The following is a 21,121-nucleotide window of genomic DNA, read 5'->3' as shown; positions in this document are numbered from 1 at the left end:
GTTGACGATCGACCTTGGTAGCACCGCGGATCAGGGTCAAGCAAGGCAATAGTCTCTTCAAAGAGACTACTCAAAAAGGGGAATAGACGGCGGCCATAGTGACGAAATTCCGGGTGTCTCAAACATCCGCTCCCCCGCAAGTGTCGTCTTACCGTTAGGTCCTGTGCTGACTCCGATATTCGGCGCAAAATCCTCGTTTAACTTCGACATATCCCGTTCAATTGCATGATCCCTGTCTTTGTGAACTCTACTCGGGTTGTTCAGGGTCATAATCACTTGTGCATAATAACCACTATTTGACTATACAAGATACTATCAAAAGCAATCGATCATACGGTACGTGGGTTCGAGGCGTGGCCGCCCCAAGCGTTCACGCATGGGGGATCAACCATGCGGAGCCGCTCGACCGACCAATCACTATAGATCGATTTGACCGCCTGGTGCCACAATCAAGGTCCCACACATCCTTGAAAAATCTTTTTTTCTTGGGGGGTTGTGGCTTTTTTCGAGGAATTTCGACTGCGAGACTTTCCCGAGAGAACGCCGAATCTGCCATGAACCACGGATTTGATCACGATCAGACTCCACCTCGCACACCCGATGCAGCCGGGTCGTCCGGGGCATTGGGAACCGATCTACGGGGCTCCACGGGGCCATGATGCAGGGTCAAAATAGTACGGCAGGTTCGGATGATTCATGCGTGCGTGGGCAATTTGACTTTGCGGGGTTTTCACTGGCTTGAGATCATCTCTTTCCGAATCTGTTGATAGAAAGTGCCGAAAACACGCCTAAAGCTATTGCCTTGGGACTTAATTCCTGGCTTGGCCCATGAATCTTCATGTCTGGCGCTTCGCAAGTATCCAGGTATGAAGGAGGAGGATCCAGTTTTAGCATCCTTTTAGCCATGGAAATACGACAAGAATCAGCGAGAGACGAAGTTATCGTGCCGAGGATGATCGGACGAAATCTTTGAAGCATGCATATTGATTGCAAACGGTAATCGAAACAGCTAGCTCCAGGTTTTATGAAAAGTCTTCCACCTCCTCTGTTTGGGATTGCTTGGTGAGGTAGGCTAGTACAGTTTCCGATTCCAACAGCTTGGTTCTCTAAGCCGAGAGGGTTAGCGCCGATCCATCAACGTTGTATAAAGAATAACGGACCTGCTCGATGAGACTTTCAATAGCTCTTTGCAACAGAGCCCCTTCAAGTTTCCGTAAGCGAGAGACCAAGCCCAAGACTTCAGGTCTGAAAAGCGTCTTGAAAAGATCCTCGTTCCCACGGAGGTTTTCCAGTATTTGCTCTATCTGATGAAGCTGCGAAATTTGAGTTTCCGCTCGTTCAAGGACCAGCACTACAGCTCGCAACTTGAAGATTTCCCATGACGGATCGGCTGCCAGAAGTCCTTGAAGCTGATCAGGGGACTGAACCTTTTCGCCTTTCCAGGTTGCTTCGAGTTCTTTTGTCCCATCGGTCCTTTGAGCGACGCCAATATATAGACCGTCTTCTTCGTTCACGCTTGCCCACCATACAAGTGGGCTGTCCCAGCTGATATTCGATGATGCCGCCGACGCACCTTGGTCTGAGCCGTGTTCTGTAGAGAGCTTAAGTCCAGGGGTGCTTCGGCAGAACATATTCTTAGCAACTCCTAGGGGGTCATCATCAGGAAGAGACAAATCCAAGACGACTTGCTTCGCTTCGGACTGATCCTCGTCCAGAAAACCATATGAGAACAGGATTTCAGAGGCAGATTTTTCATCGCCGTACCTAGCGTATGAAGCATCAGCATTGCCAGTATCCTTCGAGTTGGAATGGTAAAACTCACGAAATAGTCACCTCATCACCCGGCTGTAGACTCTGGCCCCAACGCAACTGGAGAATAGCATTTCCATCCGAATCAACATCATAAAGTGCTTTCGCGTCCGGACCTGCCACATGATTCGCCATATCAATGCAGGGGACCATCGAATGTCCACACCCTGGCAAATCAACCATTCGAGACCGATAAGCAGCATCAAGATATCGCCAGTCGTCCATAGACAACATTTTGGATTCTTTATTCCACCAACATACTTGACACCAGTTAATGCCTTCTGTAGAGTGACGGAAATGCTCAAATTCCCGCTCTAGAGATGCGGCTTTTTCTCCAACTGCGATCTCCAGCGACGTTCCCCTCAGCAGTTCCAGCTCCTCGGAAGAGTAGAAAGTGGGCAAGGAAAATGATGAAGGAAGAAACTTGACGTAATCTGTCCATGGGCTCGATACACCGATATGCAAAGGCACGTCTGGACTTGAATGCGATATCTGGAAAAGAATGTATATCATGATCGAGCCCCTCGCTGTCTGGGTTTTGTCAGTTCTTTTCTCACCCGTCTAGGTCATTCCCAAGGTCTATGGGCACATACCGTGCCGAATCCACCAACTGCCTCCAATACCTGGCGCAATTTCTCATCGGACTTGGCATAGCCATGCACAGCTTCTAGCGATAGGACTAGATCGGATGGCACTCGCAGGAGGATCTCCGGCTGTGTATCACTTTCCTTGCTGGTCTTGGCTTCTGTTGCGACGATGGCATTGCCCTTGTCTGTGTCATTTTCAACCGAGCCAACCTTTTGAAATGCAACTCCACTCGCAGTCACTCCATTGAGATGTAGCCAGGCTGGGAGGGAGTCTGTCGGATAATATTCCCGCTCCATGGTGTTGCGGGATTGGAGTCGAAACAAAATGAATTGTGCAATATATGGTTCCCGAGTTGATGATTCTTGATAGCTGTTGCTCGCACAATAGGCGATATCAGTTGAGTGAGTCTGATAGCTGGCTGTATGTTCAAATGGCCCTCGAATCGTGGACTTTAGACCTAGAGCATGAATGACATTTAGAGTGGATGCCGAAGCTCCCTTTCCATCTTGCCTCTGGCGGAGAGCTTAACAGCCAATCAGAAGGCTTCATCACTGATGAGATAAGCTATGTGTCCCTGCCTTAATGCCTTAGGCTCCTACTCTCGTTCTGCTGTTCAATTGTTAGTTTAATTATTGCGTTATTGTCTTCCTGTCCGTCTAATTTGTAATAAGACAAGTATATTCGGTGCTCTCTTGTTAAGCTTTATCAGAAACCGTGGGATTGATGCAATTACCGTCTGGCTCGGTATGTTGGTATTGCGGCACCCAGACGTCATATCATGCAGATACTTGAATTTCAACGTTGTATTAATCATAGTGATAAGAATGATTTTTCGGAAGATGCCATTTGTTTCACTTTTACTATATTCGTGACACTGCAAATACCTGTTACAGCCCATCATGCCTGGAAGTCACCTCGTTTCATTGAGGATACCAAGTACCCTCGTCGCACATTCCTCCCGAGCATCTATCTTGCCGGTACAATCAATCATATCACCAGGAGCTATCTACATTCCTCGAGGTGCTCGGTGCCAATCCGTTACAAAGCCATGGAAAGGTTCACAAACCGAAGAGCATAGCATCCCGCGTGCTAAGCGAGGCGATACTAAGGACCCGTCCGCTTCTGCCGTTGCGTCCGGTTTGGAAGAAAGAGATGTGAATGAAAGTATCGCAGATGATACCAAGTCGCAAGGCACAACTCAAAGGGGTGGTCGTAAAGAGGAGAGGAAGGCCAAAAAGGACCATCCAGCGGCTCCGGAGCCAATACTTGGGATGAATGATGAACGGGGAGGGGTATGAAAGGTCTTCTGTCCTGCGTCGATGTGCTGCTAACTATACGATAATAGAAGGGCCACTGATCGCACACGACTCGTACCTGGTCATCATACTATTGGCGTCATTCTCTACTCTTTGTGAAAACATGGATATTGGTTGTACTTCGTGTCTCATTGGTGCAGGCGGTATCGATTGTTTAATGCCATTCCACTTTGATTCTGTACATGATGGATTCGTCTATGCTTTACCGACCGACCTTGAATGATAGGATCTAGATTGAAAGCACAATTAGTATTTTAGTTCAAAGGAATTTAAAGCAAATCTGACTCACATCGTGTTTACCGACGGCAACAATATCTTCTTCGGACACTCGAGTACCTCCGACTCCTTCAATGTAGGAGATTGGCACATCACCCATGACTTTTCGGGCCACATCACCCACTGTGCTATTCCTGCGAGGAGTCAGTACACAGTTGAGGATAGCAAACTATTTTACTTACTTCTTGACCAGGACACAATCACGGAATACCGCGCTTCCAGACCCCGAGTTGAAGGTCTGCACGTTCCGTACTGGGAAGACGGGTACCAGACCCAGAAGCTCTGCCGCTCGAGAAAGACACTGAACCACGCCAGTAGATCCAAATCGATACAGAACCATGTCCTTCAAGTTCTCGACACGACTATCAGACCGCCACCGGTTAGTAAGTGAACGTAGGTTTCGAAATTCTTCGTAAAACCTACCTCTTCAACTTTTCATCCATCTCCTTAAGGCCACCACCCTCCGGATCACCCATTTCGATCAAATCTTCGCGAGCATCCACGAACTCGCTACCCTCGACGTACTTGATGTACCCCTGCTTGGCCAGTCGCCGAAGGAAGACCTCTGAGATAGCGGAGCAAAGGACGATGGAATGAGGATCTTGCATTTTGGCAATTTTGCTGATATTCTATACAATTGTGATTAGTACAGTTGGAGCATTTTCCTGAGGGGTTCACATACCTTGTCCGCATCGGGGTGATCAATCTTGTTCAGGGCGTATACAGTGGGAAACTTTTCATCAATGAAGGCCTTGACCACAGTCTCGACCGTTTCATCTGACCATGCCTCGAGAGGCTCTTTCAGGGCAAGACGATCTAGACACCGTGCAACGATAGTTGATGTACTTCCGTATCCAGAGAACTGGCCTTGTAATGTGTCGACTGGGTTCGCTTTCGTTGCGACATGCCTCCGTTTGATAGATCCCCTGAGATGGCTTGTCAGAATCTTTCCCCCCATGGTCTTCAGTATTTAGATCCTACCATTTCTCCATCAAATTACCCAACACCCATCGCACAATTTCTGAATGCAGCCATTCAATGTCCACGGACGGATCGTATCCTCGAGTAGCTTTTCCTTCGGCATCCGTAGTTCCACTGACATCCACCACATGAATCAGGGCATCGGCATGTCGTAGGTCATCCAAGAACTTATTGCCCAGTCCTCGGCCTTGATGCGCTCCTGGCACAAGTCCTGCCACATCCAGTAGTTCAATGGGAACCGAGCGGCGCCCTTCCGTGCAACCACCGTAGTTCGGCTGGCACCGATCTGAAACGTTATGTCGCTGGCATGGGCAGTCAATCTGGAGGTATCCGATGGCTCGTTGAGGGTCAATGGTTGTGAAGCTATGGTGTGTTACTCGTTAGCGTCAAGGTTGATAAGGCGGGGGACGATCGTCGCAAGTGAAGGAAGCGGCTGCGCATACGGGAAATTGCCTATTTAAACATTGACGATTAGCCTCAGAGATTGGGATATCAGACTCAACACCTCCTTACCAACTTTGGACGAAGCGTCGGTCAAACTGTTCAAGGTCGTGGACTTTCCACTTGACGGCTGTGCCCCTCACACGGTCAGCGGGGTCGCAATATAGGGGCAGGGAAGCACGCACCTTGCCCACCAGCCCAATCAATGGATCGCGAGGCATTTTGCACGATTGCACTCACTATAAGACCCAAAATGACAGCTCACAAGGTACCCTGGTCTCTCCAAGTGTGCCCTGACTGGCGGACTGCGATAAGAAACATTTTCTGCCATTCTCGGGGAGAGGGCGGTGTGCATTATCGGGTTTGCGGCGACAAAAGCACGTGTGCCACAGCCGTCTTGGAAGATTCTGGGCCGAAGGCTAAGCCTACTCGGGATATATTTGAGCTTTTGAATTAAGCGATGTTAGACTGGTCTATTTCCCAATTATAAAAAGAATTACATTTCCTGCAGTGAGGCCTTAATATGTGAGACCTTAGTATGTGAGACCTTAGTATGTGAGACGCAATTTGATCGGGTCTACACGTGATCATTCCAAGGTGCAAGGAACGAGATTTGCAGTAGACTCTCTACAAGATTAACATGAAAGAATTCTTATATTTGTTCGAATCCTATACTTCGTTTTAGGCACTGGCGGTAAGGCACTCACTCCATCGGAAATTACTGATCGATTATCTGTGATCCGAATGACATCTAAGTCTATCATTCCCTCTAGACTCAATAATAATACAACTTTGCTCTAGAACTATATCGCGTAGGGTAAATTATAGTGGAGCTATGACATATGCTTAGGAATTATCTCCTCTTTTCCATCCGGCGAGACGCTGATCAGGGACGTACAACCATCAAATCGCGGATAACTTACCATCCAATCGTCGGTCGTTTTTCGGTGTAGTATGACGATATCCGGACCGGAGTATGGATATAGTTCTAGTCACCCTAGTATTGATCGCATCAGTGCAACCCTTGACAGCGATAACGAATTCAATTCTCGGCGATGGAGTAAGCTTGTCCTGCTAGATTCAGTGGAGAAATTTTGGAGACATAATATTCCAAGTCTTGGTGGCCAGCGATGTCGTCATGCCAGCGGCAAACGTCACTCCCCATGATGTCGCGTGCCAAACAAAGGCCATCTATAAGAGACTGTCATAATCTCTAAATTGCCATCAGATTTCTAACGACCACAACTCAAGTATACCTTGAATATTCAACTTCTTCAACTTTTGTCAAAACACCTACAAAATCTTCAAAATGTCCGACCAGAACTTCCACACTACTCGCCAGGACCTGCGTAAGGCAGAGTCTCGCATCGCTCAACATGGTGGTAACAACCCTTCCGACTCCAAGCTCTCTCAGATGAAGGTGAGTCATTCTCAAATCTTATAAGCTCAATGGAACATAATGCTAATCAAGAATTCCAAATCCAGTCCATGGTCGATCAGAACACCGACAAGTCCAAGCAGATCGACCAGGCCAAGGCCAACCTGCCTCTCCCCGACCAGCCCCCGTCGCCAGTGACTGGAATTCCTCCGACCAGCGAACCGTCAATGTCGGCTCTGGTGGTATTGAGGGCCCTATCTCTGGTGACAACGACACCGCCCTTCGTGGGCCCGCCACTGCAGGTAGCAGTGCCCGTGTTGATGGTGCCGAACTCCACAAGCCCACAGCACCCCTGAGCAATGTTGGCCGTCAACGTGTCGAGGGTCTGGAGAGCTTGCCCGCGGATGCTACTACTCGTTAAATGAGGCTTTTTTGGACAACGGTATTCAAGAATTTTGTATCATAGCTATTTTCACGGAGTCACGAGCGAATGAATTCATTCCAAATTGAAATGATCCAACTGCGGTTTAAAACATGTAAGAACTAATAGATTGTAAGATATTGTAATCACTAGTATTCTATTCTTGCCGCGTAGTTAGTGGTAAGAACATGAAGTAAAATCTTGGGTTAACAACAACTAACTGAAGTTTATATATCGCCGAACCTCGACGAGTAAGTAGCGTATACTTGTCACCATGAATGGTCCTACCAATAAATAATTCAAATATTTCAATAAATCCAAACTCAAGGGGAACAAACTGTCCCTTATTCAACATGGCGTTGAAAAGGACGATTCAATGCTTGGGTTTCCCAATTCGGAAGTATGGGTTGTTTGCATGGTTTGTCTCTGCCCAGGCTCGTGCTTGACGTCAAAAGACCGGTTTCCTCGCCATCCTGCCCAGTTTCCTTACAGAACATTAGGAGAGTGGACGATCTCGGTGTTCATGATGTGATATGCAATGTGGGGTCTAGGTATCCCATCAGCTACTAGATGCCCGGTTCCAGAAACCATGTATCAAAAGCAAAAGGACAATCGAAAATGCAGCGGCTCCACTGCCCCTTGTCTGGAATCTCCAGTCCGCCACCGAGACTGTCTGTCTCGCTGCCGCTTGACGTGACTGCAGCTTCGAGATGAAGGTCATAGAACACCTGTGAAGGCTGGTTGCTATCGTAAGTGTGACATCACTTTGCCTGGATACTGTGATTACTGTAGATTGTTTGCCCAGGATGTTGCTTGCTTCGTGGCTATCGAATCACTCTGAGTGCCTGTTATATAATTTTGCCATCGCATTTGCCAATCCAGTATTCGTCAACTACTCGTTCAAACAAATTCTCCAAACATTTCTCATATCTTCAAATCTTCAATCTTGTATTCCACACAGTTAAGCTATCATCACCATGGATATTCAAGGCACTCGTATCGCTCCTGGCGCTCGCAGCACCAAGGTCACCACCGACCCTCGTGCCCAGCAGCAGCCCATCATCGAGCCCTCTGGCCCCGTCACCAACGACTCCCTCGCTGCCGAGTCCATTCACACCGGCGGTGCCTTCTCTGCAAACCGAGGCGCCGAGCCCATGGGCGTCTCCGGCAACCAGTCCACTCTAAAGAACACCGATACCTCAGCCGCAAAGACCCTCTCCTCTGCCTCCGTTGGCAGCGTCCGTGGAGACAACCAACGCCAGGAGAAGTACCCCGAGGCCCTCGGCGGCCAGGGTAACTTCCCGGGCGCTCACATTACCGGCTACGCTGGCGGTTCGACCGCCGCCAAGCAGCAGATGGGCATGCACACCGGTGAATACGCTGCCTCTCAGCACTTGCCGAGCAAGGCCGCCGCTAGCGGTAGCAGCCAATACAACAATGGCCAGGCGCCTTACTACGTCAAGGACGTGACCGACGGCTCCCAGGGTCAGAAGTCCAAGGGCAAGAACCTGCACCAGGGTGGCTCCAGGCCTGATGATAGCAAGAACGCAAGCTTCACCTCTGAGATTGGTTCTGAGATGGACCCTGGTCGTGCTGCGGAGGTCAAGTTCCAGAGCCGAGTGGCTGAGAGTGGCGCAAGTGCTGGTGGTCCCCGTCAGAAGGGTGTTGATGATCAAAACCTCTACCGGACCTTGGAGTCTGATCAGCGTGCCTAAATTTGACTTTCGTGTTGATTGTCTTCGAGCGAGCAATTGTTCTTTCTTGGTCCGGGCCACCACAATCATGACCATTGATGAGTGAATGGTTTAATATCATGTACAATAGATCTTGATGAAATGTCAAAAGCTATAAAAAGGATGTCCATTGTACTAATCGTTGTATATTCGAGTTGCTATTCGTAACTCAAAATTCCATGACCTGAACGAGTTATTCAGAAAGCCTGACCAAGTTCAAAAGATGCGGTAATCATCCACATCAGGCTCTGAGTCCGATCCAGACTCCGAGTTGAAGTCGCTCATCAACGACTCATTATCCCCGTAGCTTTCTGGCCTTTCAGGTCCAGAAACAGCAAGCACGCCCAACTGGATTTTCCCATCTTCGCACGTCCCCGACAAAGCATCACTCGCTATATTATCGCTTTCGATTGCAGGCCTCGCAGCTCGCCTTTTCTGCCACATGTAATTCCCAAGTTCGACCAATGCAATCGTCAAAATCGCAATCCACACCAAGGCAAGGAGAAGCACGACGGTTGTAAAGATCCCAGGGAGCGGGAATCGAGGAAGACATTTTGGTGCGAACTTCAAGAATGGGAACGAGATTCGGTAGGAGAGGAAGGAAATGTAGTGATTGGGTGAGATTTGCAAGGTCGATGCCGTGTATGATTCGTTTTCTTGATCGTTGAAGTATTCCCCGTAGTCGTTTAGTCTTTGGGAGACGATGTCTGGAGTGTCTGCTGTAGCATGGTCGTGGCCGTGAGATAAATGGTCTGATGTTTGCGCGACTGGCACGAGGACGGACACGATCGTTTCGTCTGAAGAGGGATCTCGTTTAGAGAGATGTTCTGATATACTTCGTTTGGGGTGTATATTGTCATGATATGTTTCAATCTGCGTCGGTGGCTGTATTCTGTTGATCAGTACAATGGAAAATCTCGATTGTTTTCTTCAAAACTCCTCCATACCCGTCGAGCTTCCAAATTTGCGAGGCCCTCAGTTCTATCCCTTTGCCCAGTTCGAACAGGTTGAGGTGTCACCGGGTTCACAATAGCAAGGATAAGGCCCACTAGGACCCAATGAGGCGGATACTTGGCCATTGCTATACTGTAATTCAAATAATTTCCGACAATTATCGTGGAATCTTCATGCAATTGAAAGTATGGCGCGCATACTATGTACCGCCATATGCACGTAATCAAATTAAAAGTCGACATCCCAGGGAGAACAACAATCTTTTATATCATTTCGCAAGATGCGCAGACAGGGATGACCGAAAACGACCCGCAAGGGCCCTCAGAAGCCCGTCGCTCAGGGCTGCCAAAAGATGCCGCGTACGACCTACCACAAGGCTGTTCCTGGGAGGGGCAATGAGACCTTTCAATCCAGGAGGGCCAGCCTTGAATATCCAAGATGATTGGTGTGTGCATTGTACTCGTCGGGTTCTGGTATGCGGTTAACCCCCTTGATTGACTATTGAAGAAACGTAGACGATCGATCAGAGGGATCGTCGTGGAAGGGAAACGCCACTGGGCTGATAGTTCGGGGTTGATGCAAGGCCGATCGGCTAGAATACTGGCTTGGATGCTGTTGTTGGTAGCATCTACCTGCAGTAGGATTTCGAACATCTTGCAAGGAAGCATTTCTTGCTGTCCCACTACACTGCTATTATTCTTTACAATGAATCATGGGCAAGTGGTTCTTCTAGTCGGGTGTCGCCGTGTAACCATTACAGTGCCTCGACATTCGGCCAGACGTCGAGTTACCTTCGATTTTTGTATGGCAACCTGTGTGACTGAAGCCCTTTGGATTATTGTGGAATAGAATCGGGTTCTAGGTAGCATTCAATTCACAGGCGATTGATGTACGAGCGACGCTTGAGGCCACACTCCATGTGCTATCTGCCCTGCCGAATCCACAATAATACAGTAGTCGCATAGAAGGCCCACTTAGCTCGACATTAACAAAGAAAACGAATAGCGAGGGGCATGATCAAAACATGCTTGGATGCATGGGGTGAATTCTCATTGGAAGTCTTCCTGCCTTTTTTTCATACACCGTCAAGAAAACGCCGAACTGCAGTATAGCAAAATATGGAAATAAAAAAGAAAACCCAAAGGCCGGACCCCCAAAGACATGCACGGTCCTATCAGACAAGAACAAAACCCTGTACAATAAGAGAACCCACCAGTAATCACGAACGTGGGGAAGAAAGCAAAGCGTGGTAAAAATGGACAGGCTAAGCAGCGTCTTTAAACGTTAACGCTCTTTCCCTCCTTCTCCGCGAGCTTGGCCAACTCCTCGAAGACCTTGCCGAAGTCCTCACCATCGGCATCCTCGTCGAGCTTCTTGTTCTTGCCGGACTTGGGGGTGACCATAACAACACTGGTGGGGCGCTTGGTGGCAGCAGAGGCACCGAGCTCAGCGCGGGAGGTCACAAAGACGTAGGGAATGCCGTGGTCCTCGCACAGAACGGGAATGTGAGAGATAACGTCCATGGGGGAGATGTCGGCAGCGAGAATGACAACGCCGGAGGGGATGTCGACCTTGGCGTTGGCGGCGGGGACAGGAGACTTGCGGAGGGCCTTGACGACTTCCTTGACACCGCGCTTGAGGGACTTGTTGACGGCAGCTATGCGGAAATGGAATGTTAGCTATATATTCAGATTGAAAAAAAAAAGTTGTGCACTGGACTTGCGCCGGTGCGATTGGGATCACATCGAGACAACATAACGATTGTCCTGGCCCATACGAGTCCAATGAAAGCACATAACGGACGACGCAAGTCACGGAGAGAGAGATAATGGTTCAGCTTACCCTTCTTCACGCTCTTGAGCACCTTCTTGGCCTGCTTGTCCTCGACCAGAGGGTTGGCGAAGGGAACGACAGCGCCGACGGGGCGGTCGATAGCCATGGCATCGACCTCAATCTCAGCGGCACCGGCAGCAGCAGCCTGGTCCAAGCCCTCCAGGACCTGGGAGGTGATCTCCTTCTCTACCGCATCGGCGAGAGCGGTCTTGTCCTTCTTATCCTTCTTGTCCTTCTTGGACTTGGAAATACCGTCCTTTTCGGCACGCTTCTCCTTCTTCTCAGCGCGCTTCTTGTCCTTCTCGACCTTGTCCTTGCCCATTTTGTCGGATGTGAATTGAAGACGGGGGGCGAGAGAGAGTTGAGTGGGTTGAATGGGGTGGTGTGTGTCAAGAGAAATCCGCCTCGAAATAATTTCTTAAAATTTTGACGCTAGTCCCGATGCAGAAGCTCTGGGTTGCTGACTAAGGCCCAAACATTCAAAGCCGCCAAACGCCTGGGTACAACTTGAATGAGCTCTTTTCACGTCGCGTCCTATCTTCTGTTGCCTGAAGGGACGACAGTTGCGGTCTTTAAGAATCGAAGCTCGTCAATTCGGCGGGGCTCGATGGGCTCATTGCTCCTTGCGACCACCGGAACGTGACCCGCCAACACCTCTCACTTCTCAGCCGACATGGAGAACAGCCCAACAAAGCGACCAGCATCCCAGCTAATTGCTGGGTTTGCATCGCCTTCAGCGCCGGCCAGCTCGAGGAGTATTATGCAACAGTCTGTTTTATCTGTTAGACCTCAGCAATCAACTCACGGTGCGAACTTCCTTCCTATCCCCTCCGCGGGTCCGCGACGAAAGATAAAGGCATGTTTTCGGAGCTAACCATTGATCGCTATTTCCAGATGCCGAGAAAGATGAATTACGAGTGCAAGTCAGTACGCTCACATACGAGCTCGCAAACCTCAAGCAGGAGCGGGAGATGGAGGCTATCCGGTACGAGAAGGAGACCAGAAGCCTCCAATTAAAGGCTGATGCGGATTTTCGAAAAGCGCAGGTGAGTCCACGTATCTGCATACAGAGATTCCACGGCTAACTCACTTTGCGACAGGCCGCCGAGTCCGCCAGCCTCCGCGCCAGTACGAAGACCGAAGCATTAGTAAAGGAGTTGAAAGAAACCCAGGAGCAATCACTCAGTGACAAAACGGGATTTGAGCGCAAGATCCGAGACTTGCAGGATGAAAATTCCAACATTCAGGAAGAGCTCAACGATACGCAAGCTCAATTGTCCGACCAAGAGCGCCAATTCAAGTACCAAATTCACGAACTCGAAACGGTCCGCGCCTCGCTTCAGAAAACCATAGAAGAGCTTCAGCACGATTTACAAGAGGCACGCAACACCCAGCAAGCCACCCAAGAAAAGCTGTCTGAACGTGAGGCTGAAGTGGCGGATCTGGAAGCACAAAATATTCAGTTGAAGGCTGACGGCAGCGATGCGGAGGCATTGACTATCCTAAAGCGGGAGCTGTCTGATCAGGTCACCCACATCCGCGAGCTGGAAACTGCGAACCGGGATCAGACCATAGAACTACGACATCTGCGTAAGGTGCAGAAGAACGTCGAAGTGGTCGAGGAGCAGAAGAAATCGCTCGAAAATCAGTTGCAGTTGATGAGCGGGCTTGAGGCAGAACTTGGTACCGTGCAAATTCAGAAACAGGTTCTGGAGGACGAGCGACAGTCGTGGGCCAGTCTCTTGCAAGAAAACGACCAGCCCATGGAATTTGATTCTCCGGAGGCTGTGGTCAGGGCTCTTGTCGAAGAGCGGATTGAGAAAGCCACACTGATCGACCAACTCGGAACTGTTAATGCGCAATTCTTGGAGAAAGACGAAGTAATCAGCAGTCTTGAGAAAGAGAAGACTCAACTTCGCCAAGAGTTGGAGAAACTCCGCACTGCAGGAAGCATTTCTGCGGGTGCATTGGCACCAGCCGCGGCAGAGGCTCGTGTTCGCTCCAGATTGGAGAGACAGCGTGCCCTCGCTGTGAAGGAGGTTGAATACCTACGAGCACAGCTCAAGACTTTTGACACGGAAGAGGAGACCATGAACACGGAACAAACTTATGACGAGCAAAAGTCGGCACAAATCGCAAAGTTGGAACAGCTGGTTGACGAGTACCGGAACGATCTTCAAAAGGCGCATGACGAGCTTTCCAAGCAGGAGGTGCCTCCGCAACAGGAGGACGCTCATGCGCGGGGAACGAAGCGTCCCCTTTCGCCCGCCGATAGTGAGGCTGAAAATGAGCGACTCGCAGTCCTGACCCGCAAGAACAGGAAGTTGCAAGAGTCTCTCTCGAAGTCACAGCAGGCCACGACCCTGGCCAAACGAGAGCTTGATGCTGCTAAATCACAGATCAAGTCCTTGAAGGCCAAATCCCACACACGGATTTTGGAACTGCGTGAGAATCCAACTGCAGAAGCGGAGAAGATTAAGATGGTCACATTGAACACGCTGCGCTCCGAGAACCAGGCTCTTCTGGCCCAGCTCCGCAGTGAACACGCCGGCGTCAAAGTGGTGCCTATCAGCACACTCGACAACCTCAATCTCGAGATGCAGGAAATGGAGCGAACCGTGGCAGACAAGGAGAAGCGCATGCGCCGGTTCAAGGAAATCTTCACAGCCAAGTCCTCCGAGTTCCGCGAAGCTGTTGCCTCGTTGCTGGGATACAAGCTTGACTTCCTCCCCAATGGCCGTGTCCGTGTCACGTCGATGTTCCACCTTTCTGCCGCATACCGCCATGGCGACAGCGACGCTCCCTCTGATGCTCGCGGGCCTGGAAGCATGGGTAATGGCGAGGAAAACTCCATCGTTTTTGATGGTGAGAATGGCACGATGAAGATCTCCGGTGGGCCGAATAGTCTCTTCGCACTTGAGATCAAGCCTCTCATCAAGTTCTGGGTTGAAGAGAGAAAGGACATTCCTTGCTTCCTGGCAGCGATGACGCTTGACTTTTATGATAAGACAACCCGAGCTGCCAGAATATAACGGCCTCTTCTTTCTTGTCTCCAGCTGTGGCCAATCGATTGGTATTTTTAACTTCCTTGGGCTTATTGTTCCCTGTATGATTCCCCGGCACGACGGATTTGCGTGCTATGCTTTAACCCTTTTATGAATTTCCGGGTGCCTTTTCATGTATTCGATATGGAAGAATTGCATGCTATATTACATTATCGGAAGTGTATCCGTCTTGCTCGATCAATCGGTCCCGTAGATGAGGTGTAATCTATGTTCAATGACACCAATGTGGGTGGAAACGGAGGTCTGTCCATCTCGATCTGACTCGGCGTGGAACCGAACCTTATACCACATAGAAGCCTCCACCCTCATACTGGTGCAGTTAGGGTGGGTGATATATATCCACGGCCTAGCCAGCTACAGTGGACCTCCGGGCTTACCCATCCTTACCTATTCTGTCCCATGAACGTCTGCTTTAATTTACTGCCCACAAACCAGATAATACAGTGGTCGATAATGGATTCTTACTTTAGATCTCACAGCAAAAGAAACCGTTTGCAAACTCAAGCCCGGCCTGGAGTCACACCAGGTCTTACGGAACATAAATACTCAGATTCAAATGCCTAACTACAAACCTAAAAACAACGAAAGGGGAAAAGGAAAGAGGAAAGAGAAAGAATAGGCGCTATTTGCAAAAGTTGGGGGGGGGGGGATCAAGAAATGAAAGAGGGAAAGAGCAAAGTCAACCAACCACTGGCAGCCTCTCGTAGCATGCTAGTGGGTACTCACTCACACAGACGAACCAAAGCACGCTTCAGACAAGGGTATATACGTAATAAGACCATTGGCTTGTCATGCAAAAGCCCATCTAAGCAGAGACGTACTTTCCGGCGACTAACTTGCGAGCCGTCGGAACTTCCTCCCAAGGGAGGGGGGTAGCAGGCTTGCCCTCATCCGCGAAAGGATCAATTTCCTTCGGACCAGCGTGCGCAGGAGCACGACTGATACCCAGCCTGGAGCCAGTCTCGGTAGTATGCAGCTCAAATCTGGCCTCAACGGCACCCTTACGGGGCCCGGGAGTCGCTGTAGCGAAACGCACGAGGAACTTGCCGTCCTCGCCGCCAGAACCTGGGGCCTTGACCTCCAGCTCAGGGATCTTCCAGATCACGGTGGAAGTCTTGCGACGGAAAGTCGCACCGGAGTTGGGGTACATCACAGCGCTGGTAGCGTGGGCGACCGAGTCGCGCGGCTCCTTGGTGACCTCGTCTTCGGCGGCAATATCCAGACCGACGGTGAGGATCACATTCTTAAGGGTGATTGAGCCGGTAGCCGAGGTGAAGGAGGGGTTGAGAGAGTAGAATATAATTGCGCTTGCTTGGTTTTCTTGCAGATTCCAGGCTGGCTTGAAAATGACCGGGCAGTAGGCCGAGGGGTTGGTTGGGTCGAGGTGTACCTGATACTTGAAGGCGACGGTTGGCATGGGCCGCGAGATGCTGCCCAGCTGGATATCGTACTCGCCACGCTTCTCGTCTGCACCGTCCTTAGTGGCTTCGTGGACAAAGTGTGGGTTGGCGGCAACCTTCTCCAGGACAGGGAAGTTGTCGAGACGAATGCGCAGGTTGTCTGCAGGAGCACCCGGCGCAGGGTTGTGTGAAAGGGCAAGCTCTCCCACAACGGAGGACTTGGTCACGTTGCCCTCTGAGAACCATGCACTGACGGTTTCAATGATGGATGCATTCAGACCAGGCTCATGAAGCTCAGGATGAATGCTAGGCCCAGGGCCATGCATAGTGTGCCCTGACCGAACCGATGTAGTATCTGACATGGCATGGTCTTCCGTCGCAGTGCTGGGGGACGGGGCATGCCTGATAGGAGATGATGGGCCGTATAGATCAGATGCCGCCGATGTGGCGGCCATATCGGTGCCAGGGTTGGGGACAAAGACGGTGTTTCGAACGTCACGACGGCCTCGAATAGTGCCTGCATTCCGTCTGATACCTGGCTGCGGGGCGCGCTATATCACATTCTTTAGTCAGTCTTGGTGTCGACCAGAGGTGTACTATAAGAACTCACCATCCGAAGGGTGTTGGCCATATCATCCATGGCCTTCTTAGCTTGGCTCTCATCTTCGAAGATCGGCTGGTCACGAATCGTCAAGTTCATTCCAGAGTCCTCCAATCTGCGTTTCACTATGTTAGAAGTGGTCTATGTTTGATCAGAAGGGGTCGCATACCCTGCTGCCTCTCTCTGAGCACGTGTAATTTCATCTACAGTTGAAGGTCGCTCAGTGAAGCCTTCAGAATCAACATGGCCCTGTGAAGATGATCAGTGGACCGTGTCAGACTATTTCGAGATATCAAACAATGTCATGCGTACCGGAGTGGTGCCATTGCTGACGATGGCAGCTGAAGCCTCTGCCAAGGTTCCATTTGCAGTAGATGGTTCCTGTTCAGCGATTGGCGCAGGAGTAATGGCATCAGTGGTATTGTGATCGTGTGATACGCTGGGGTTCCGCAAGGATGATTCCTCAGTCAAAGACGTTCCAGGTCGATCCGCAGTTGATGGCGGAGATTCAGGAATTTGCATCTCCCTTGAAGAGTCGGATCTCTTGAAGGGTGCGAATGGGCTACGATGCTTCTTCTCTGCCTTTCGGTCAAAGCTTCCGGCTGTCGGTCCAATCACGCTCTTCCGTCGGTTCATCACTGTCCCGAGTCGCCTCAAACCACCCAATGGTGTATGTCGAGGAACCGGCTCTGGGGCTAGAAGCGAAGGCAATGATGTCAGCATGTGGGTTTCTAGGGATCAGCTATGTTTTGTTATGGACTCACCTGGCGGTGTTTGCACGGCAGCAGCTGGAGCTGGAGCTGGAGTCTCCGATCTCTCCGATCGCTGGCTAGCTGCATCATCCTGAATATGCGGTGGAGGTGCAAGCGGTGCAGCAGCTAGAGGAGGTGTGGCCGAAGCTGGAACGGTAGGGGGAATCTCCGCTTGAGAGTTCTGTCGCCGCGACGTCACAGGTGACAAAGGTGTTCGGTTGCCAGCCATTTTGGCAGCAAAGGTCTTGATCTCATCCGCCGTCTCCACATTAAGGAGAACGTTCAGACAGCTCTCAGCGGCTTGCCGGCAGCGCTCGACTTGGTCCACTTCGTGGGTCTCCAGCTGGGTCAGGACATCGCGGAGGTGATTGAGGCGACCTTCATCCGCAGCCTGTAGTTGCTCATAGACAAAGGGAGCACGCGACTCCCATTGTTGATTCATCTCTTCCGCGGCAGTGATGGCGCTGGAAAGGCTACTTGCGCCCTTGGCGCCCTTGCCCTTCGCCTTGTCGACTTTCTTTTGCGCAGCATCGATATTTTTGGCAAGGCCCGCCAGGTTGCTCTGAATTCCTGGCATTGACTGCATATCCCGATTCTTGTTGCTATATTCTCTCAGGGGCCGCTCTACGTCCTCTTCGATCTTGGTCGCAAGTGTCTCGTGCGACACGGCGAGGGCCTCGGTGGCATTAATGATGCGCTGCCAGGGGATTTGGAAAATGCTGTATAACCATTAGAATCGCAGAAATTCCATCGTACAAGGCCTATTTAGCCCTGGATCCATGTTCCGACTCACCCAAGTGCGGCGCCATTGTCCAATTGTGGCCGACTGGCTAGCTTCCGCAAGCTCTGGGCATAGGCTTCTTCGACGCGACGGCGCTCCTGTGACCATAATATCAACAATCAGCCCCGACGATCTAGGGAATGTGGTTATAGTGTTTTGTGGGGGAGATTCCGGGGTAGCGGAGGACAGGTCATCGTACCTGCAGGAAGTCCGCAATATCCGCATTGATCTTGTTGATGAGTCGGATGCGATCGTTTAGGATGGTCGAAGCTTGACTGGGGTGTAGAGTAGCCTAGAAGGATAGAAAAGCGCCCACGGTCAGTATACAGCTGATCTCGCTCCAGGGTAGCAGAGCGCAGAGTGTCAGTCCATCATACCAGCAAGGCCGGGTACTCCTGCCGTGAGAGTTCCATGGTTTCAGATTTGACAGTTGTCAGTGCAGCGCACCGAGCGCATAATCAGTAAGGACACAGCGCCCAAGAGATTGACGATACAGATCAACCACTCGGTCGGGGGAAGATCAATGATTGCGGGTTTGGTCCGAATGCTGGAGTGCGATCACCGAGGACGGCCATGGGGATGGAATGACGATGGCCGGGAACGCGGTGTGACGGGTCTTGGCAGAGATTATCCAATGAGAACGAGATACCTCCGTTTTATTGGTTACAAGGGCCGTTTCAGGGTCACATGACATCATCGTCATCTGTCTGGGCCAGCCCGCAGAGCTTCAATTCAGAGCTCCACAGGCCCGCCATGGATTGGAGGGGCGATTTGGGCTTTACGGACCGATTAAGGGCCATTCAGTCTCTGTCAGTCTTTCAGGTGTTGATCCAACCTGATTGACACTAATATTGTTACATAGCACTACGGTTTATCAGCACAGTTCGTCAACCACAGCCTTTGCCGAAGCTCAAGCAGAGGCGAGGAGATGTGAGACTGAAGCCTATGATCAGGCCAACTCCAAGGTCAGTCGCTGGTCTGCTAGTCTTGCAGATTTTCCACAGTTTTGAAGAGCAGAAAAATTGATTCCATGCTAGGAGGAGTATGACCGACTGTGTCAACAAGCGATCGATACTGCCGAGGCCAAATTTGCGGCACCGGTCAACAACGACTCGAAGCAAGTGCAAGATATCTCCCACGGGGAATACCAAGACCTAGCTGGCTCATCAGAGTCGTCAGTAGGGGAAACCTTTGGACAGTATACCTCTTGCTTCCATCATTTCGACGGGCTGCACTCCACGATCTACAAATCCACGGCCAAGGACGGTGCGGTGCGTGCCGTGAAGATCACCATTCCGCATTTGATGACAGCACCTCACGATGTCCAACGTGAAGCACGGCTGCTACGTGAGGCAGCCAGTCCTAATGTGATTCCTCTAGTTGAGATGTTCAACTTAGACGGGGGTAGATTGGCTCTGGTCTTCCCATTCCTGCGATACGACTTTGCGCAATTGCTCCAGCGAGACATGGTCACTGCCGCACAGACACGGTCTATCTTGCGTGACATGTTTCAGGCCCTTGAACACATTCATAAACTGGGGATCATCCATCGAGACATCAAGCCTTCCAATATTTTGATGAGTTCACCCGATGGGCCAGCCTATTTGGCAGACTTTGGGATTTCATGGAAAGAGGAAGATCCAGGGTCCGAGCTCAGTGATCAGAAAATCACCGACGTGGGAACCACTAGCTACCGAGCTCCCGAGGTTTTGTTCGGATACAAGGCATACGGAACAGCTCTCGACCTTTGGGCCGCTGGTTGTGTGGTAGCGGAAGCTATTACCGTGGGACATGGCGAGCTGTTTGATTCAGGACCCGTGGGAAGTGACCTCTCACTCATCCACTCCATCTTTAGCACTCTGGGAACTCCAGATGAGCATATATGGCCGGTAAGATATCTGACGGTGGAAAGGGAAGGTCCCTAATGTCCGAGACTAATTGGAAGTACAGGACGTCCAAGTCCTGCCGGACTGGGGCAAGGTCGAATTCTACACCGTTCCGGCACAATCCTGGGAAGATATCCTGCCAGCGGTCTCCTCCAATGGCCGTGATTTGGCCCGCCGCTTACTCCGCTACCAGAGCAGCGAGCGACTTTCTGCCGACAAGGTAAGTGACTGCGAAGAGATTGTCATGCTGGGTCGGACTCTAATGATGGCAGGCACTCCGACATCCGTATTTCTCCACCGTTTAATCTCACGAGCCGGACGGTTGCCACACGACGGTGGGCTTCAGCCACACGGTCCAGGGTGTGGCCCGTACCTACAGGAATTGGGAGCCGTGTGTGTGTCATCTCGGGAAGGAGTGGCAGTGTCAACACGGTCTTTGCCAAGAATGCAACGATGGGGGAGGCGCAATATATTCTCAGGGACATGATGGTGACATCGAGCCTTTAATGATGTACAGGGCGTTATGTACATACAGGACTCCGTACGGAGCATATTGTGGAAAGCGAAGTGGAATTCGTATCCCAATCCCCATTGGGAGATCCCAAGGAGATCATAACCACACCAATAACCAACAAGTAATAAACCTACCTAAGAATAGCAGTCAATCGTCATTCGACGGCTCTCATTGGTTGTCTGCCGGGGAAACGGTCATTTATTTCTGAGCGCGAGTAATCAATTAGAATGCAATGACGAACGAGGGAGCATGAACCACCATTTCCAGGACCCGAAAGATGTCCGGGTGGCCCGGAAATTGCGACAGAAGGCCATTGGGCAATGAGAGTCGAGGGCTGAAAGACGTGAAACAGCCAGACAGAAAAAGGATGGAGTCTGTGCCCCTCGTTGCAG

The 21,121-nt window shown here is 50.6% G+C and overlaps 10 protein-coding genes across 10 annotated transcripts; 5 read left to right on the top strand and 5 right to left on the bottom strand.

Annotated features, from left to right (window-relative positions):
* Window positions 1–1,022: 1,022 nt before the first annotated feature.
* N7496_011953 (SET domain-containing protein) lies at window positions 1,023–2,693 on the bottom strand (the record flags this gene model as incomplete). The annotated part of the gene is made up of 4 exons (XM_056704866.1): window positions 1,023–1,106; window positions 1,161–1,764; window positions 1,823–2,340; window positions 2,403–2,693. 4 exons carry the CDS (start codon window positions 2,691–2,693, stop codon window positions 1,023–1,025), a joined length of 1,497 nt encoding a protein of 498 aa, XP_056550826.1.
* A 603-nt stretch (window positions 2,694–3,296) lies between these two features.
* N7496_011952 (uncharacterized protein) lies at window positions 3,297–3,754 on the top strand (the record flags this gene model as incomplete). Its single annotated transcript, XM_056704865.1, has 2 exons — window positions 3,297–3,689; window positions 3,743–3,754. 2 exons carry the CDS (start codon window positions 3,297–3,299, stop codon window positions 3,752–3,754), a joined length of 405 nt encoding a protein of 134 aa, XP_056550825.1.
* Window positions 3,755–3,915: 161 nt separating this feature from the next.
* Window positions 3,916–5,632, bottom strand: N7496_011951 (Ygr210 GTPase family protein; the record flags this gene model as incomplete). The annotated part of the gene is made up of 9 exons (XM_056704864.1): window positions 3,916–3,942; window positions 4,003–4,123; window positions 4,172–4,351; window positions 4,413–4,618; window positions 4,672–4,915; window positions 4,971–5,333; window positions 5,414–5,423; window positions 5,484–5,541; window positions 5,597–5,632. The coding sequence occupies 9 exons, from the start codon at window positions 5,630–5,632 to the stop codon at window positions 3,916–3,918; spliced, it is 1,245 nt and encodes a 414-aa protein (XP_056550824.1).
* Window positions 5,633–6,720: 1,088 nt separating this feature from the next.
* N7496_011950 (uncharacterized protein) lies at window positions 6,721–7,210 on the top strand (the record flags this gene model as incomplete). Its single annotated transcript, XM_056704863.1, has 2 exons — window positions 6,721–6,835; window positions 6,897–7,210. The coding sequence occupies 2 exons, from the start codon at window positions 6,721–6,723 to the stop codon at window positions 7,208–7,210; spliced, it is 429 nt and encodes a 142-aa protein (XP_056550823.1).
* Window positions 7,211–8,187: 977 nt separating this feature from the next.
* Window positions 8,188–8,925, top strand: N7496_011949 (uncharacterized protein; the record flags this gene model as incomplete). Its single annotated transcript, XM_056704862.1, has 1 exon — window positions 8,188–8,925. One exon carries the CDS (start codon window positions 8,188–8,190, stop codon window positions 8,923–8,925), a length of 738 nt encoding a protein of 245 aa, XP_056550822.1.
* Window positions 8,926–9,159: 234 nt separating this feature from the next.
* Window positions 9,160–10,022, bottom strand: N7496_011948 (uncharacterized protein; the record flags this gene model as incomplete). The annotated part of the gene is made up of 2 exons (XM_056704861.1): window positions 9,160–9,828; window positions 9,891–10,022. The coding sequence occupies 2 exons, from the start codon at window positions 10,020–10,022 to the stop codon at window positions 9,160–9,162; spliced, it is 801 nt and encodes a 266-aa protein (XP_056550821.1).
* A 1,152-nt stretch (window positions 10,023–11,174) lies between these two features.
* Window positions 11,175–12,052, bottom strand: N7496_011947 (40S ribosomal eS12 domain-containing protein; the record flags this gene model as incomplete). Its single annotated transcript, XM_056704860.1, has 2 exons — window positions 11,175–11,554; window positions 11,740–12,052. 2 exons carry the CDS (start codon window positions 12,050–12,052, stop codon window positions 11,175–11,177), a joined length of 693 nt encoding a protein of 230 aa, XP_056550820.1.
* A 351-nt stretch (window positions 12,053–12,403) lies between these two features.
* Window positions 12,404–14,762, top strand: N7496_011946 (coiled-coil domain-containing protein MAD1; the record flags this gene model as incomplete). The annotated part of the gene is made up of 3 exons (XM_056704859.1): window positions 12,404–12,536; window positions 12,625–12,776; window positions 12,831–14,762. The coding sequence occupies 3 exons, from the start codon at window positions 12,404–12,406 to the stop codon at window positions 14,760–14,762; spliced, it is 2,217 nt and encodes a 738-aa protein (XP_056550819.1).
* Window positions 14,763–15,600: 838 nt separating this feature from the next.
* N7496_011945 (uncharacterized protein) lies at window positions 15,601–18,742 on the bottom strand (the record flags this gene model as incomplete). Its single annotated transcript, XM_056704858.1, has 8 exons — window positions 15,601–16,746; window positions 16,806–16,911; window positions 16,966–17,045; window positions 17,109–17,491; window positions 17,561–18,267; window positions 18,342–18,427; window positions 18,529–18,621; window positions 18,707–18,742. 8 exons carry the CDS (start codon window positions 18,740–18,742, stop codon window positions 15,601–15,603), a joined length of 2,637 nt encoding a protein of 878 aa, XP_056550818.1.
* A 340-nt stretch (window positions 18,743–19,082) lies between these two features.
* N7496_011944 (putative cell division protein kinase (Ctk1)) lies at window positions 19,083–20,520 on the top strand (the record flags this gene model as incomplete). Its single annotated transcript, XM_056704857.1, has 5 exons — window positions 19,083–19,138; window positions 19,192–19,294; window positions 19,367–20,218; window positions 20,280–20,435; window positions 20,488–20,520. The coding sequence occupies 5 exons, from the start codon at window positions 19,083–19,085 to the stop codon at window positions 20,518–20,520; spliced, it is 1,200 nt and encodes a 399-aa protein (XP_056550817.1).
* Window positions 20,521–21,121: the final 601 nt, after the last annotated feature.

Source organism: Penicillium cataractarum, assembly GCF_028827025.1.
Source record: "Penicillium cataractarum strain IBT 29864 chromosome Unknown utg000009l, whole genome shotgun sequence".
Taxonomy (NCBI): domain Eukaryota; kingdom Fungi; phylum Ascomycota; class Eurotiomycetes; order Eurotiales; family Aspergillaceae; genus Penicillium; species Penicillium cataractarum.
Note: the sequence above shows the minus strand (reverse complement) of the source record. Positions and strands in the feature narration are given on the sequence as shown.